Here is a 16,978-nt window from a genome sequence, read left to right on the forward strand (position 1 = left end):
AGAAGGAGGTGATGTGTTTCTACCAGAATATGTTATCTCACTTCATACATTTTTTTCATTTCTACTGCAAATATCTATGATTCTGCTTTCAAACAAAAAAAACAAAAACAAAACAAAAAAAAAAACCAAAAAAAAAAAAAAAACCAAAAAAACCAAAAAAAACCAAACCACAAACAAACAATCCAAGCCTGGCATGAGATTCCAGAGATAATTTACTTACTTCTGTGGGAAAAGGGATTCCCCAGTGGGTGAAACATGTACTGACTGTGAGTAGCTGGCTTCTAACCAGTCTGGTGGACTGGTGAAGGCTTGAGGCAGGGAAAAGCAGTGCCAGTGCCAATGCAAAAATGCAGTTGACCTGAAATCAGGGAGCATTAAGCACTGCTTTTTCACTCTCAGCATTGGGCAGAGGCTGGGTGGGATGCGTGCCTTGACCACGGGCTGCTGGCAGCACCACCTTCATCCCAGCTCGTGGGTCCTGGGTTTGCTTTCCTCTTTGGGCAAAACAGGAGAGGAAGGCAGAGGGACTTTAATTTGGACTGATGGAGGGAGGCAGGCCCTGGTGCTGGGCTTCTCTGTTCATGTCTCACTCCCGTCAGTCAGGAAGTGGTGACGCAGGTTATGGGTTGGGTTTGAGGTTTTGGAAACTTTTTCTAAAAGTCGATCTCCTCGCGCCGTCTTATTCCTGCAGCGTGACGCCGTGCTGAAGGCTGGTTGGAGCAGAGGGATGCCAGCCAAGATGCAGCTCCTTATCAGATGGAACGGGAGGATTTTCCTGGCTGTTTGTTTAATCCTCTTTGTGGGATGCACAGCGCAAGGTAAAACTGGGCGGTTGTTCTCCTGGTAATCCTCTTTCTGGGCTGGGCAGTGGAGGCCGAGCGAGCAGCCTCCGAATTTTACAGCCTGGCCTTCTTTTGGGGTCATGAGATCTACTCAGAAAGGCTGTTTTGCTTATTTTTCCTTTTCTGGGGGAGGGAATGGCAAGAATATGCTTTTTGCAATTGGAGCATTTCAGTTTTTGAGAAAAGGCTTCATAAAAGATGTTGTTGCGTGTGGGTATGTTTTCAGTCTCCGTATCTGGATATATATTTCTCTAAATGTCCCTTTCATAGTGGTCTGGTTGCTGCTGTTACTCAGCTGTGAGTTACAGACATAGTGTGTAACAGTTCCCATGTCATAACTCCTCCGGTGTGCTTTCTGGGGGGAGCAGGAAAGGAAACTGGCTGCAAGTATGAGGAAACCAAACGGTTCATTCCGTAAAACATTGCAACATGCACCACGAAAATGACAAAAGGGAAATATTGATTCACGATGCCCTGCCCCGTGGATTTGTTTCTCGTGAGAGAAAAACTGCTCTTCGAGGATGGAGATATAATTTGTCCACAAACCAAAGCTGTGGTAGTGATAGGCTCTCAACATGCATTACACTCTGAGGCTGATCTTGGAGGGATTATGGCCTGCTTGTTCTGTATTGCTCATTTGCAAATTTTTCAGCTGCAGCCATTTATTTTGTTGCCAGTGTTATTATTAAAAACCTTCTTAATAATAGGCAAGGAGAAGAAAATAAGCATGAAAAAGGAATATACTGTAGAGGCAGAAGGAAATTACACCCGTGAGATCTTTTCTCTTTTACAGAAGAGTGTAGGAGGTAGCTGAAAGTCATCCAGTACATTATGGAAATATATAGGGCAATAGAGAAGTGTAATTACAGAAAGATATTCCCAGGAAAGAGAGAAGAAAATAGATAAAATGCCAACAGGTTGAGAACACATCAGGAGGTTTCTGAACAAATTAATTACATGAGACCAAGAGGAAGGATGAAATGTCACTGCTCCTATCTTTATTATGTGATCCTTATTTTGTCATTTTGGTACTTTTTGAAGAGCCACATTTTCAGTGACAGCCCCAGTCAGGCACCTGGGGAGCACCAGAACTGAAAACCTGGGTTTGCAAAGCCTTGTTGTGTCCAGGAGACCGACCTGAACTGCCTCTCCTCTGGCAAGTGCTCCCAGAGCCTCCAGAAACCCCAAACCTGCTCCCGTGGCACACCTTGAGTTTCTCACATCCCACCAAAACCCAACCCGTTGAACTTGAAGGGGCAGAGCTGGAGCCAGCAGAGGAAGGAGAGCACAGGAGCCAGCCCTCTGCTGGGTGCCTTGTCCCCAGAGGTTTTCACATTATTTTCACATCCCTCCACCTTCAAGGAGAGCTGCAGGAGGCTGAGCCCCTGTGGCTGTGCTGGGGATGAGCCCTGCTGTGACAGCAGTGCTTTCCCATGGGCTTCCTGGTGCTGTGTGTGAGGGGATTCCCTGGGATTTTTCATGGACTTCCTGGTGCCGTGTGCAAGGTGTGCCCGGTGTCTCTGACGACAAAAATGTCTATTAGCATGTCAGTAGCCATTTAAAAGAAACATCTTCAGGGTTAATTTTCCGGAGGTTGAGCAATCAAGGGCCACACAAATTACCTTCATCCGCTGCTTTAAGCCTTATTAGGTGCTGATAAAGCTCACAGGAGCTGGTGAAATGTCCTGGTGGATAATGTGTGGCTGGTTCCACCAGGTGCTCCGACGCAGAGGGCAAGGTACAAGAGGGTGAGGTGCCGGCCCGATGCCTGGTCTGCCAACTGCATCGAGGAGCAGGGGCCCTGGTTCTACATGCCCTCTGGTGGGGCCAACAGGATCCTCCCTCCCATGGCAGACCCGTCCTTGTAAGTTCACTTGCTGCGTGCTTGTTGTGGATGCTAGTGTGAAAAACGCTGATCAATTGTTTTTACAAATTTTTAAAGTAATAAACTGGTTATAAAAATAGGAGTACAATTAGAGTAATAAAAATTTGGAGAGTTTTAATTAGGACGATATGAGACAATAAAAACAAAGAGTTAGGGACAGTCCAGGTACCTCTTTCTGGGCAAAATAAGCCCGGAAAAGGCCCCAGGTTAACAGAGGATTAACCCTTAAAAGCAACAGCCTGTTGTATATTCACACACCTCATCCATGATGCATCAATTCCATTCAAACCCAGGATTCTGTCTGGGCAGGGTCAGCTTCTTCCTCTGAATCCTGACAGTGTCGTTTTGCCCTAGGGAGGCAGGAAGAAGTTCTTTTCTCCTGATAATGGAGCAATAAATTCTCTTTCTCTGAAAGATTTGGGTGTCCTGTGGCTGCTATCTCAGTGTGAGTCCTTTCTTTAGAGAAAAAGTATCTTACATAGCATAGTTTCTATTTTACCATTATATTATAACCTAAAACTATACTTAACATGCTACTTAAGAGAATTATTACAGCATCACTTTCTAACACAACACATATAACATTCATTTTAATAATTGCAAAAAGCCAATCATAAACCACGCATTTTTCACACCAGCACCCCAAAATTTATTATTCCTGCCTTGGCAGTCCTGTCCCAGCGTGGCTCGCTCACGGTAACGTGAGGCTTTGATGTGCTCATCTGAGAGAGAAAATTGCCCCTCTGCCTTTCAGGATGAAGAGATACCAGGAGCTGGGTGACATATTCCCTCTCTCTCGAGAGGATGCCGGCTCTGGGTCCAATGCCATGGTGGAAGCAGAGCCAGCCTCTGGGTCGGGGCTCGGTGACAGTGTCAGCTTCTCGGAGGTGAAGCTGCCTGCCTTCCTGGAGAGCCTGCGAGGCAGCGAGCTGAAGGAAAAGCTGTCGGAGGAGGATTTGCTCCTGTAGGGCCGGAGACGTCTCCTCATGCGCTGCTCCCTCGCCTCTTCCCCAGAGCCTGACCCGACAGCCATGAAGCGGTTTTAAACCAGCATCAATAAAAACTCTGCCTTAAGACCTTTACTGCTTTCGCTTACTAAAAGCATTGTTGTTCAGTCTGAGCTGCCTTTTTATGTGTGTGCGTGCAGCAGCCATCCCAATGGGGGGAACGACGGCGATGGGTGCGCACCCAGCTCTGTGGGAAAGTCATCGTGCTCTGAGGGCAAAAATTCCAACCCTTTGTGCGCTGGGAGCAGCTTGCACTTTTACAGCAGCCAGCCAGTGGCGTATCCCGAAAATGAGCGCCAAGTCCTGCCGAAAGGGAAGGTTTATCACCGCCTTGCTTCCTGAGGGGACCCCACACCGCTGCCCCTCCCGGCCGCCAGGCGGCGCCCTCCCGGGGCGGGCACGGAGCTGGAGGGGGCGGTCACGTGCGGCGGGGCGTGGTCCCGGAGGGGGTGGGCGTGGCCTGGGGAAGCCGTAAGGTCACATGACCAGGGGCGCGCGGCCGGGGGTGGCTGGTGCTGGTGCGCGCGGGGCCGGTGTCGGGCCGCGGAGGGGGCGCGTACCATGGTGAGTGCGGGGGAGGGGGGGGGGGTGCGGTGGTGGCGGTTATGAGGGGAGTGCAGGGGGGCGCGGAGCGGGCGCGTACCATGGCGAGTGTGGGGCGGGGGGGGGGCAGCGCCGATCCGCCATCGCCTGAGGCGGCGGCGGCCTGGGCAGGGCGGTGCCTCCTCTCCCCCTCCTTCCTTCCAGAACCAAGGATTTAGGGGGTTATTAATTTTATTTGCAGATAAAGAGTGCCCGCATGACCTCGGCAGGGCGGGGTTTGGCGGTGAAGCTCGGGTTCCGTGTGCCCCGCGGAGGTGCCGTCGGGGAGAGCGCCCGGGCGGACCCGGGGTTATCGGGATCTTCCGGCAGCGCCGTGAGGCAGCGCTGCCAGCCGCGGGCTCCGCTGCGTGCGGAGCACACCCTCCGCGAAACGGTGCCCGGCAGCCTGGGCCGAGTGCTCGGTGCGCTCCTATGGAGGGGTTAAAGAAATACGTGCTGTAAAGAGTCATCTGGAGCGATGGCTTTGTGGTTCTGGGGTGTTCGGGTTCCTTCACACGTGCAGGAGCTGCTCGGGGCTCCGTGTGACGCTGGGATTTCTGTACCCTCTGTCAGCCCCCGGCATTCCCACAAGTCCTTCAGTGCAGCTATTGCACTTCAGGGCTGAACGCAGCTTGGTTTTGGTCCTGATGTAGCAGAATCTCCAGCGTCTGTCTTTTGCACGAAACCAAGAGCGGAGCCTGGCATTTGGCCAGTTTCTGGAAACTCCAGTTCTCTGTCTGCATTCTCTTAAACTGTAACATAATAAGCCCCGTTATAGCTATCTAAAATACTTCTTGTTTTGCATAGTTTCCCCGCAGGACTATCTTTGCTAGCAGCTGGAGGAGATGCCTGCTGCTGACTTCTTTATTTCATATGTTCTTATTCTCTCTGAAGGAGATCATAGCTAATCTCGGAGGAGTGCAGTTGAAACATTTACGTGCAGTCTCCTGAGAAGTGATGTGTTACCAGTGTTTGGTCTGGTTGACCATTTAAATGGTCAGCTTGTAGTTTAGAAGGTACTGTGAGAGCATCCTGTATGGTTTGCTTAAAGGTAATGTGCTTCCTTCTTTAATTAGAGAGGAGTATAAGACTAATCTGGAAAACAAGTACAGTTTCAAGGAAAAAATGTGGCCATGCTCAAAAGTATCTTGTGTTTAAAATAGTTTACAATTCAGAATTCTTGTTGAAACTTTCTGCTTTTTCTCTTGCCCTTCCCCAGAAGCCAGGAATGGTTCTAGCATGCGCTGTTTGCAAAACAAAACAGCAAAAAGAATTTTTCAGCAGTCTGGACAAATCTGTGCTTGGCAGAGACTTGGAATACATTTTGGTCTTCTGTCTACTGGCCTTGTTGGTCATCTGCTGCTGCTCTCACCTCAGAACGTGTAGTAGATATAGCAGGGTTTCAGTTGAAGTCACACACATCTTTGTGGGTTGATGTGGGGCTGATTGCTGAGCACATACAAAGTCAGTTTGGTCTTGTGTGAATCACTGTTCTCCAGCTCCAGATTGCTCTGGGTGCTCTCTTCTCCAGGAGGGGTGAGCATGAAGTTGCTCAGTGTTCCTACTGCTAAGCAGTAGCATTCAGATCCAATCTTTCCCTAGGATCTGCATTTCAAACTTCAGGTCCCCAGAATGTCTTGGAAAGAGTTCTCACTCCTTTTTTTTAATGTTAAATTGATGAAGTGGCAGTGATTGTGTTGTTTAACCCCAGCTGGCAAGAAAACACCACCACTGCAGCTCCTTGCAGGTTGAGATAAAAGTTTAATAATTGAAGCAAAGTAAAATATAATAATGGTAAATAATAACATAATAATAATAAAAGGGAAACAGGAATGAGTGATGCACAAATAGTTGCTCACCACCTGCTGACTGATGTCAGACCCCTGTCAGCCCCTCCTGGACTGGGCAGGACACTGAGATTGGAGTATCCCTTTTCCTGGTTTGGGTCACCTGTCCTGGCCATGCTCCCTCCCAGCTCTCTGGTGAACCTCCCCACTGGCAGGGCATGAAGCACAAAAAAGTCCTTGACTTAGGAAGAACCCGACTTAGCAACAACTAAAACCTCAGTGTGTTATCAGTGTTATTCTCAGACTGAACCCAAAAAACAGTGCTGTATTAGCTGCTGAGAAGAAATTAACTCTAGAAGAAGTTAACTCTGGCCAAAACCAGGACAGACTGTTTCATGTATACCAAATTCATCTGGTTGAAGTAGATGGTTCTCATGGAGAACACAGTGTAATATCTCAAAAAAACCCCAGAAAAATCACACTGAATTAGTGAAGTGTCGTCCGCTTTAGTACATCAAAGCAGATTAGAGCCCAGATCTTTGGAGGAAAATGTGGGCTTTTGTACTAATCTTGTAGAGTTTCCCATAGAGCCACAAACATGTTTTGCAGCTCCTTGTAAGAGGTGTTTGTGTAAGATCAAAGGATGAGCTCTCGCGTTCTTGTGCTCGGTGCCGGTCAAAAGTTCAAGCACAGAGAATGCTGAGGAAAGGTGAGGAGGAGCAGTGTGCCTGGAGCAGTGTCACATTGTCACACACCTGTGACACCCCTCTCTGTGATGGCAGCCTTGTGCAGCTCAGGTGGGCTGCCTGAAGAACTGCTGCCTCTCAAAGCTGCTGGTGCTGTCTGCTAAGATGACTGTGCTGTGTAGGCAGAGGCAGCAAATAAAATCCCAGTTCCCCTTCCCCAGCCAGGGGGATGCTCTGGGCTTTGCATTTTATCCCCTGTTACTGTTTCTTTCCATTCTACTTTGCTCTAGTGTTTGGGTTTTTAGTGGTAGTCATGGTAATTATGCTGTGTACTTTTTATAAATATGTTATTTAGTAAGAGCTGTCACTGCTTGTTACTGACCTGATTTCAGTTATTTGCTAGATGAACAGCTGTCCTTTGTCACCACTGTTTCTTGGGTCTCTGATACATAATGGCTTTGTAACTTTGTGGATGGACACATGTTTTTTTCCACAGCATATAGTGTACAGCTGCAACTAAACACCACATTTAAAATGGAGTGTCCACTGTGTAGTAATTTATCCAGTTCTTGTTATTCCAGAGTTTTCTTGGAAATCTTTTCGTTCCTGTTTGTGAGATTGATGTTGTACTTAATGATGCTGAAACACGGAAACCTGCAGAAATCAAAACAGAAGATGGTAAAGTAGAAAAGCATTTTCTCTTCTACGATGGAGAATCTGTTTCAGGAAAGGTAAATTTTTACTTAAAAGTCACTATTAATCACTGCTCTGATTCAGGCATGCAAATGCATATGGGAAGGTAAATGAAAAACTGCTGTAAGAGCTGCATTTTCAGCTTGTGTTGTTATTCAGAGGAAACTGTTTTGCTGTGTATGGCTTTTTTAACCACAGTCATTCAGGCAGCTGATAGAAGTCAACATTTTTGAATAGTAACTGTTTGTTTATTTCTGGTCATCTGATATTTATGAATAAGCTTTTTGTGCAATGATGTGCAATCCTACTGTTGCTTCTAATGAGAAAACTCTTTCAAACTGGATCCCCCTGCTTCCCCTTCCCTTTGAACTCCAAAATCCACAATCCAATACAGGTAACAGTATTTTCTGGCTGGCACAGTCAAAAATTTGCATACCCTGAAGATAAGCCTTGCTCTCCATGTCCTGAAGTGATTTCTGGATTGCAACAGAGGAGCAACATATGAAGTTCAGCTGACTGCTGAGTCAACAAGAGTTTTTCTTACTGGGAGAAAAGACAATGAAGTTGAGATTACCAGAGAGATTTCCCTACATTCAGTATTGCACCTAGGCACTCCTTGCCATCACTGTTTTACTGGAGTATTCTCCATTCTCACTCTCTGAGTATTTCTGTTATGATTCACCCTTCCTTCAAAAGACTTGAGCTGGGTACTGAGATTGACTTGTGAATGCTTGCTTTGATCTTGACTGACCTATAGCACTGGGCATCTTCCTGCTCTGGCCATACCTTTCTGTACAAAGATCTTGCTTCTCTAGAAGGATCCTTGCAGGGATGTGAAGGGCCACGAGATGAGCCTGAAACCCAGGAAACAGAGGGAGAGGCTTATGATGACCTGCTGGAGCACTGCTGGCTTGTATCAGGGACACCTGAGAGGTGCCTGATGAGTTTTGGCTAACCCAGGCAGTTTTGGCTAACAGTGGCATGAGGAGGCCTGGGAGACCAGAAATTTTTTGGACAGCTTCTCTCTACCCCATCCTTTTTTTCACCACAAAGATGGATTTTTCCAGTGGTTTACTTCCAACTCAGATAGTGACAGTGTGCTGGATTTTTGTACAGGAATTTCTCTGGTCATCACTGTCTTACAAGAAAACATTCTGTATGTTTAATATTTACATGTCTCAATACAACATAACCTTGTGGAATCCTTTCTCGTCTGTTTTTGAGAATTAAAACCACAAATGAAAGTCTTCGTAGTAGGTTTCATTATCTGTTATTTTTCATTGACTTAGCCAACACCAGTATTTAGCTGTCTGCCAGAGAAGGGACTGAAGCTCACATGACTTGAAAGGAATCAATCTCATGACATTTCATTTTTGAACTTCCAGATGTGACTGTCAGAAGATGCTTTGAAGCATCATGACTGGCTCTGCTTGAGCTCTGTCTTGGATACTTAATTTTGGGACTTGAAAGTTCCAATTTTAGTTACAAAATTCCGTCTCGTGGGTGATTAGATTTTTCCTGAATGTTTTAGTGGTGCCTTGGAAATGCTTAATTTCGTGATCAGCTGTTTGAATTGGCTGCCTTCAAGTTCTTGAGAAGAGATCTTGGTTTCCTTTTTCTTGGATATGTTTTACTTTTTACTGAGATTGTGTTAGAGTGAAAATGTTGAACAAATTTAACTTGTGTTTGTTTTTTTCCCTTGGTAGGTGAATGTCTCCCTTAAACATGGGAAGAGACTAGAGCACCAAGGAATTAGAATTGAATTTGTAGGACAAATTGGTGAGTTTAAGCTATAGAGGGGCTTTTAGGTGCTTGTGCTTTATGGAACTTGGCACTTGTGACTATCAGCAGTTCAGCTCAGACAGTGCAGCCTGTTCTGATCAGTGGCTGATAAGAGCCAGAGGAAAGTTGTTTTCCTTACTTTAAAGCAAGTGATGTGCTAATTTGTGCTGCTCAGGAAGTCATTGGGAGAGAGAGCTGAGCTGGTGAGTATTCAGTCTGTCTCAGACTAGCTAAAAGTTGGATTAATAACCACTAGAGATTTAGGCACAGAAAAGAAATTAAGAGGCAGCTTACAGCAAAGTACTTTTTAAAATTTTTTGGTCATTGGTTTTATAAAACCAATATAAGAAATGTAAATTTCTTCTGACTACCAAAGTCTGCTTAGAATTGAACTATGAGGAATTTTTATTATATCTTAACTTCTTACCAGTCCAGGTGATCTCTGCACCCTTGGGCTGATGCTAAAATTCCTTCCCTCTCAGAGAACTCTTTGCATTGTTGTCCTCCTTGGAAGTAATTGCTCGAGTTTCAGCCTCACACAATTGACTTTAAATGGAATTTCACAAATTCCCTATTTCTCATCAGTCAGTAGGCTCCAGTGTTCTGTGTTTCAAGTGTGTAGCAGATATGACTGAGACCTGGCACCTGCTGCTTTATGCTTGGAGACTTTGATCAGTAAGGTTGTAAAATTAAACTTTGAGAATAAAGCAGCACTGTGATGGGAGTGAGGCGTAGAGACAGAGGAAAAAAGGTGTCAGCTATGTCACCTTCATTTAGTCTCTTGTCTTCTCACAGCTGTACAGATTGTTTTTCATCTTGACTTAGACATTTTATTCTCTAGATGAATTTAATTTGATGTAGTGTTTCTTGAAATTTATGCATTTCTGGGACTTTCTGTTATACTGCATTTGGAAATCCATAGAGTTATGCAGATGTGGTTTAAACTACTGCTCTTTGTACTTGTCCATGTTTTCTTGCATCCTTCCAAGTGTTAGTATAGAAATGCAGAAAGCATTCCAGTAGTGTGATCTCTCTGCACTGTTTGCAGACTAACTCCACATCAAAGCTGTATTTTAAACCAGTTCTTCAGAGTACAGCTTTTTTGAGTGGCACAGAAAGTATTTGATATGCAGCATTAGATAAACTATGCACTAGACAAATGCTTGTCCCAGCAAACTAAGTACATTTTTAGACAATTTGGGGTCATATTAGAAGTTACTAGTTAGTGTCAGTTTCTGCCACACTGGCAGTGATAAATTGTGGAGTTGGTCTGTTCAGTGCATTTATTCTCTTCTGAAAAACTTCAGTCTGTGTTACACCAACTACCAATCCTGATTAGTTTTGAATGGTAGAGAAGCTTATTTTTAGATACTGAGGTGTTTGGGTTTTGATTTTAGGGTGATTTTTGGTGAGAATTGCATGACATATCTAGGAATGCATCACTGACAGCCCTCTGGGGACAGGAGATGCTGTTGCTGTGGAACTGCCTTCGTTCCCAAATGACTGACTTAGACCAGGGGTCATAATAAGCCATTTGACTGTAGACTAGTAGTAATAATAAATTATTTGCTAGATGTTGTTAATCTGCAGACCAGGTTAGGATCACTGTCCTATCCTAAATAAGGCAGCCCTGACATTGCTTAGGTTTTGTCCCTGCAGCAGTAAATGCTGGAAGCCAAAACCAGGCAATGCTAATTACAGATCATGCAAAGCAAGAAGTACTTATTAAAGCTAGCTAAACTGTCATTAACAAACAATGCCATGCTAGTGAAGCTCTCAATGCGTTCTCTTCATTCCAGTTAGTTCTTTAGGGATGCTAACTGTAGGTTGCTAGAACTGAAGGTAATTTGAGAACCTGAATAAAACATTTGGTCAAATATGTGTATTTTAAGTTAATTGCTTCTGTTATACTCTCCCACCTGCTGCTGCCAAATCAGAGGCAATTTTGTTTGCTAAAAATAAACACTGAAACATCTTTTCCTTTAACTTTCTAACTTTAGAACTCTTCAATGACAAAAGTAATACCCATGAATTTGTAAACTTAGTGAAAGAACTGGCCTTACCTGGAGAACTGACCCAAAGCAGAAACTATGACTTTGAATTCATGCAGGTTGAAAAGCCATATGAATCCTACATTGGTGCCAACGTCAGACTGAGGTTTGTAACTGCTAAACCTTTTTTTTTCCTCTCCTCCCCTGCAGAAAATTCATAATTTAGCAATTATGCTGCCCCCTCTTCCTCCTTTTAGTTATTACATATAAAAGCCAGTAGCTAGTGTGCCTTGATTGGAGCTGTGGAGATTTTAAGACAATGTGGTCTCTTCTACTTAATTTGGAATCACTCAGTGCTGTTTGTAGAAATAAAATTCCTCCAGTTCAATCAAGTGAAGACAATCCATGTCTCTCCTTGTACCCACAACTGAAGAAAACACTCCCACATTTGTTTTGTCTTGTATTTTGGTGTCTTACTCTTTTTTACAGATTGTACACTGCTCTTTCAAAGAATAGCTGTACTTCAGAACATGAGGGCTCTCACTTAGCAAATCTGAATAATTCTGGCTAATCCAGTGCCTTTCTTCCTAGGTATTTTCTAAAAGTGACAATAGTGAGAAGGCTGTCAGACTTGGTGAAAGAATATGATCTGATTGTTCACCAGCTTGCTACGTACCCAGATGTAAACAACTCCATCAAAATGGAAGTAGGCATTGAAGACTGTCTCCACATAGAGTTTGAATACAATAAGTCAAAGTAAGTGTCAGAGCAAAATACTTATAAATAAATAATTGGTATAAAAGGGTCCAGTATGAAATATATGGTGACCAACTCACCTTTTGGAGACTTAGAATGTAAAGTACTAATTACACAGAGGCCTTTTTGAGATATAGTTGGCTATTCTGTCTTCACTACTAACAGGAAGGTCACTAGCAAATATTTAAGACTTAATTTTGGCATTTACACCTTTCCAGTATGACTGATAGCACTTCCTTTACTGGTACTGATGGAATGATGGAAATACTGTAGTTGCTCTGGTCCGGCTGAAGTGCTTAGTTGTCCACTGGGGAAGTGAGCTCCCAGTAGTTACGAGGCAGATAACTGCCTGTGTGACTTGTGTTCAAGAAGGTGCAAAACTCGTGTTTATTCTTTAACAAAACCCCCCATTTTGTTCTCTTAAAGGTATCACTTAAAGGATGTGATTGTTGGAAAAATTTATTTCCTCTTAGTGAGAATAAAAATTCAGCACATGGAGTTGCAGCTGATCAAAAAGGAGATTACTGGAATTGGTAAGAGAAACAAAGTCCAAATGAAATGGCAGCTCGTGTGCCAGTTGAGCCTTATGCAGACCTGGAGACTGAAGTCAGTAGCTGCAGTGCTGGCTAAACAGTGCTCCACCAGCTTCTTTATCACTGGAGTTTGAGTACCATGTGCATTTTGTGCTTTGGCAATAATACTTCATAGTCAGCACCATCAGTATGTTTAATTGCTCTGGGGTTGAGACTCTTGTGACTCTTCACAAATGTGAACCCTTAATACATAAATACACAGTAGCTTAATCAGCCTTAATAGATAAAGAACAAGGGAGGAAGTGTAAAATGCATCCTGGAGATGCCCTTGCCTCTACAGGGACTGGTAAACATCAGCATGAATCAGTCATGTTCTAGAAATGTGTCATTTTCTGTCATCCAAAAAAATGGATAGATGGAAATACCAAGTGGCTTTGAAGCAGAAATAGCTTGGTTCTTGCAGATCAGGCTTGTACTTGCTGGAGCAAGGCTGGAAGAGGCTGTGGCTCATGACACTTCATTCCCCAGTGACTGGGGTTCTTGGGAGCTTGTATGGAGAATGAAAAAGCTTTCTGCCCTTCCTCAAATGGAAGCTCTACTTTATTTCTAGCTCTTGAGCTGGCTGATAACCCTTCAGTTCCTAGCTTGAGCATGGCCTAGCAGTACCAGTTGCAGCCCTGCTCACCAAGCAGAGCAGTTTCAGGATTCCAGACCCTCTTGCTTTGTCTCTGTTTTAAAGTTTGCATATCCACGGCTCCTTTGGAACTCTGGTGCCTGCCTCTGCTGTATCAGTGTGGTGGGGGGAGAGCAAGAAAGATGTCCTGCCTGGGAGAGGGTTTTGCTTGCTTTAGCCATGTCTGACTTACATGCAAGACAAGGGCAAAAATCCAGTGCTGTGTTAATTTAAAAGCTGCAGAATGGAAGTTGTTGGGATAAAACTTGGTGAAAGTTTAAAACTGAAGTGTGTGTTCTCACAGAGAAAACTTGTTTCACCAGGACCCAGTACCACAACAGAGACAGAAACCATTGCAAAGTACGAAATAATGGATGGGGCACCAGTTAAAGGTAAATAACTGTGATTGTTTTCAGGGGGGAGCAGTTAGTGCTAAAATTCTATTTAATTTAAATTTATTTTAAATCCTGTTTAAAAGATCTGGGGCAGGAGAGAGGACTTATACAATTTTTTTAACTGGAGAAACCACACTTCTCCTTAGGTTGATGAAATGATGATGCATTTTCTATTTGGAGAAGACATTTTTATGGACTTAGGGCATTTTCTTGGGATCCTAGTAACTTTTACCCTTATTTACCATTGGAAATTCTATGATTCTTTCATCAAACCTGACTCCATGGTGTAGACCAGCTCTAAAGAGTTCAAAATACTGATCCTTCCAGATTTCCTGCTTGCACTGAGAAAGGGTTCTTACTTTTCATTTCATACTTGCTTCTGTGTGTTATATTTCTGATTTTTTTGGTGGGTAGTTTTTTGTCTTTTGCATGTTTGTTTGTTTTTTTTAACCAAGGAGCAGCACAGGCAGTGCTTGGGAAACTGCTTCTATTTTGCATGTCTTCTGTAACTAAATTATTCCAGTTGTCAGGAACTAATTTAAGCTCTCTGGTTTTTGCAGGTGAATCGATTCCTATAAGATTGTTCTTAGCAGGCTACGACCCAACTCCAACAATGAGGGATGTGAACAAAAAATTTTCAGTGAGGTACTTCTTAAATCTGGTGCTTGTGGATGAAGAGGACAGACGATACTTCAAACAGCAGGTATGGACCATGACAGTTGTGTTGCAGAATCATCTGGGCTGTTTTAATGCTGCTTTGGACCTTCAGCAGGTTAGAAGGCACCTGTGCTTCATGTGTGGCATAAGCATATGTGCTGGCAAGTGTGCTGACAGCTCTGTAGGTGATGTGGCCTTGCAGAAAAGGAGCCCAGGGGGATGCTGGATGCTATTCCAGCAAGGACAGGGTGCTCAGTACCATAGAACCTGCTTTGGGGATACCCAGACAAAACTCTCGGTGGGTAAAATGAGCTCCTGGTGCATTTGTTTGCTTCCTGAAACTCCTGCAGAGAAATCTCCCCTCCTGCATTAGCCTGGGTTCAAAACTGCCAAGTGTTAATAAGGAAATTTTCCTGAAAATGTTTGAGAAGATGAGGTGGTGCTGAGGAAAGGGGTAGCCAAAAGGTTCACTGGAAGAAGCTGTGTGTGGATATCAAAATCTTCCTACAAAGGAGACAAGACAATAATATTAAACATGGAAAACAAGAGGGAGTTGGAGCATACAGTGGCTATGGTAGGCTTTGGATTTTGAGAAAAGGAGAGAGAAAAATTTCTTGAACTCTTCAATACTATTAAAATTGAGGGTAGGGTAGTTCAGGAAGGGGTGACTGCTCAAGATTGCAAGCATTCAAGCAGTAACTAAATATGTAAACTTAATGGTGGTGTCTTTCTGTTACTTTCATATGAACTGCACTGATAAGTAGTGGGGATGCATTTTTTTGTGGGCTCTTGTGTTTGGTTTTCTTTTTTATTTTCCAAAAGTTTTAGTTTATCAGGAAGTTAAGATACTTGATGCTGTTGCCTTAATGGCAGCTGTTGGTTACAAGAGTGTTTTCTTCCTCAAACAGGAAATAATTTTATGGAGAAAAGCTCCTGAGAAGCTGAGGAAACAACGGACAAACTTCCACCAGCGATTTGAATCTCCAGAGTCACAAGCATCTGCTGAGCAACCCGAAATGTGAACTGGTCTAAGGTGAAAAACTTTGCAGTGCTTCAGCAGGTTAAAGGTGGCAGCAGCCTGTGGGAAAAGAAGGCCAGAATTCCCATTACAACTGTCTTCCTTCATCTTGCAGTGCTGCGTTTACTGTGCTACTAAAGCGTTCTTCAGTTAAACATTCAAGTATGTATATACATTTAAAATAAAGTGCTTTCTCAAACACTGGAACTTTCTTAAGCTACTATTTTATACTGCACATTTACTTTTATTTGATAATGTTGTATGCACTTGGGTATGCAAAAGCTTAAGTCTAGTTATTTCCATGCATGGTAGGCTGGTATATTTGATTTTTGCTGCTCACCTCTACAGTGTAGACTAAAGCATTTCCTGTCTCTCATGTTGTTTATTGCATGTTTGTTTCCAATGTTGCTTATTTGCTTTGTTTTGTTTTGAAACTGCGTTAAGACACAACGACTAAATCACACTAAAAATCAAGGTTTATGGTGCGTTTGTCCTAAAATCTCCTGATTACTACATTAGACAGGGTTTAACTGAAGCTGCCTGTATGTGCACTATGGTTGGAGCCCTCAGACCAGCGGTTCTAAGAGGCTTTGTATCTGTCAGTAACAAAGAATATTGGGAAGCATCTTTGCCCTCTCTCCCCCAGTTCTCCGTCAGACTTCTCTAAGTCTTTCACACGAGTTGCTCCTGGCTTTTGGGGGGCTCATTACCCAGTAATTAGTGACTGTAGGTTTGTCATGAGTTCACCCTCAGGTGGTGAGCGGGTGAACTATTTGAACATAGTTATCTCACTGATGAAGTAAATGCTGGTAACATTGATTATTTTGCAAATATGTGAAACTGTGTTTCCTCCTGGCTTCATGATTACACTGTCTTCACAGTCAATGTCTAAAACTGTCCTGACAGGAGAGGCAAAATGTCCCCAGAGGACATCCTTCTGGGCCTCTTAAAGCAAACGAGTGTCTTGTGGTCTTCTGCAAAGGTATTCGAAGCCAGGCAAGCCTTAAAACGTAGAAGCTTGTCTGGCCCAGCAGATTGCTTGTCTTTATCATCATCTCGTAGGCATGTAGTGTTTGAAGAAGTAGCTTAAAGGAGTTAAGTGTTGGTGTGTTCACGCAGAGCGTGGGTCTGTGTCAGACCTGTGGCTTGGGCACAAATGGAAGCCTGCTGTGAGGAAGGCAACTTGCACTTGTAGTTCTCTTGGCCTTTAAACCAAGGCTTCTCAGCTCCGGTGCAAGTGTCATTGGTAACCTTACTTTATGAGTAAGTAAATAATCAAATTACATTTCTGTAAGAACTGTTTTATTACTGCGGCACTTTGATAAAGCAGAGACTCTGTGTACTTTATGCTAGGATACTCCTAACGCGGATGTCTTCGGCTGAGAGCAAATCCAACTCCCTCATGTAAGTGCCTGTTCAGAAACTTAAAAGAATAAAGTTAAAAAAAAAACCAAATATTTTCATGGTCACTTGCATGTCGTAAACCTGGGAACGATAACTTTGAAAAACCTGATTGTACTTACCCAGCCTCAGATTGTGCAACCATGTGTAACGGGCGGGGGGAAGCCATCCTGAGCTGCTATTTGAATGATTAAACCAGCTGGATTCTCACTAAACGCGCCTGGTCTGTGTGTGGGGGCGCTGCTCTCCCTCAGGGCGGGGGGCGGTGAGGGCGGTGCCGCGCATGCGCA

At 43.9% G+C, this 16,978-nt stretch overlaps 2 protein-coding genes across 2 annotated transcripts; both read left to right on the forward strand.

The window, feature by feature from the left end:
- The first annotated feature begins 650 nt into the window (after positions 1-650).
- SRGN (serglycin) lies at positions 651-3,809 on the forward strand. The gene is made up of 3 exons (XM_009098853.4): positions 651-818; positions 2,559-2,706; positions 3,482-3,809. Exons 1-3 carry the CDS (start codon positions 728-730, stop codon positions 3,693-3,695), a joined length of 453 nt encoding a protein of 150 aa, XP_009097101.2. The 5' UTR covers positions 651-727; the 3' UTR covers positions 3,696-3,809.
- Positions 3,810-4,115: 306 nt separating this feature from the next.
- Positions 4,116-15,761, forward strand: VPS26A (VPS26 retromer complex component A). Its single transcript, XM_009098854.4, has 9 exons — positions 4,116-4,298; positions 7,371-7,520; positions 9,189-9,261; positions 11,265-11,421; positions 11,847-12,011; positions 12,438-12,544; positions 13,541-13,609; positions 14,173-14,315; positions 15,178-15,761. Exons 1-9 carry the CDS (start codon positions 4,296-4,298, stop codon positions 15,289-15,291), a joined length of 981 nt encoding a protein of 326 aa, XP_009097102.1. The 5' UTR covers positions 4,116-4,295; the 3' UTR covers positions 15,292-15,761.
- Positions 15,762-16,978: the final 1,217 nt, after the last annotated feature.

Source organism: Serinus canaria, chromosome 6 (genome assembly GCF_022539315.1).
Source record: "Serinus canaria isolate serCan28SL12 chromosome 6, serCan2020, whole genome shotgun sequence".
In the NCBI taxonomy this organism is placed as follows: Eukaryota; Metazoa; Chordata; class Aves; order Passeriformes; family Fringillidae; genus Serinus; species Serinus canaria.

Excerpts from the sequence above, each read along its gene's own strand:
- VPS26A (XM_009098854.4), top strand. Across the intron at positions 13,610-14,172 it reads GGATGGGGCACCAGTTAAAG|GTGAATCGATTCCTATAAGA; the intron begins GTAAATAACTGT and ends TGGTTTTTGCAG. Across the intron at positions 14,316-15,177 it reads GACGATACTTCAAACAGCAG|GAAATAATTTTATGGAGAAA; the intron begins GTATGGACCATG and ends TTCCTCAAACAG.
- SRGN (XM_009098853.4), top strand. The coding sequence starts at position 728 with ATGCCAGCCAAGATGCAGCTCCTTATCAGATGGAACGGGAGGATTTTC. Across the intron at positions 819-2,558 it reads TGTGGGATGCACAGCGCAAG|GTGCTCCGACGCAGAGGGCA; the intron begins GTAAAACTGGGC and ends TGGTTCCACCAG. Across the intron at positions 2,707-3,481 it reads CCCATGGCAGACCCGTCCTT|GATGAAGAGATACCAGGAGC; the intron begins GTAAGTTCACTT and ends TCTGCCTTTCAG.